The sequence below is a fragment of the Wasmannia auropunctata genome, unplaced genomic scaffold, assembly GCF_000956235.1.
Source record: "Wasmannia auropunctata unplaced genomic scaffold, wasmannia.A_1.0 LD336095.1, whole genome shotgun sequence".
NCBI lineage: Eukaryota > Metazoa > Arthropoda > Insecta > Hymenoptera > Formicidae > Wasmannia > Wasmannia auropunctata.
In genome coordinates, this window is record NW_012026795.1 from 648,669 (window position 1) to 649,301 (window position 633).

The following is a 633-nucleotide window of genomic DNA, read 5'->3' on the forward strand; positions in this document are numbered from 1 at the left end:
TTGAAGAACAACATGTGGAAACAGTTTACGCTCAACGGAAATTATAAATGGATCGACTTGCTATCGCGTCTCGTGTCAGAGTACAACGCACGAAAGCATCGAACTATTGGTATGCGACCTATCGATGTTACCCCTACGATCGCCGACAAGCTCTTAACCACGGTGTACAACAATTATGTAAAGATCGCGGCGCCAGCGCGATTCAAAGTGGGTGAGTCGGTACGCGTCAGTAAATTCAAAACAACCTTTGAGAAAGGTTATACGCCAAATTGGACTACGGAGGTGTTTAAAATCATCAAGGTGCAGAAAACTAATCCTGCGACGTATCTATTAGAGGATTATCGTGGAAAACCGGTTACCGGAGGATTTTACGAGTACGAGTTGCATCGCGTTGCTAATCCCAACGTGTATCTGGTTGAAAAAGTGTTACGTAAAAGAGGAGATGATGTTTATGTCAAGTGGCTGGGGTTTGATAATTCGCATAATTCTTGGATACACAAGGATAATGTTTTGTAAAATAATTTACATTCCTGTTTATTACTATATAAAAAACATTTTTTTATTACAATAAAAATTATTTGATTACAAAAGACACACAAAATATATATGTATTATAAAAATGAGTTGTTTTTA

The 633-nt window shown here is 37.6% G+C and overlaps 1 protein-coding gene across 1 annotated transcript; it reads left to right on the plus strand.

Moving 5' to 3' along the window:
• Window positions 1-12: 12 nt before the first annotated feature.
• LOC105462790 lies at window positions 13-516 on the plus strand. Its single transcript, XM_011709641.1, has one exon. It carries the CDS (start codon window positions 13-15, stop codon window positions 514-516), a length of 504 nt encoding a protein of 167 aa, XP_011707943.1.
• Window positions 517-633: the final 117 nt, after the last annotated feature.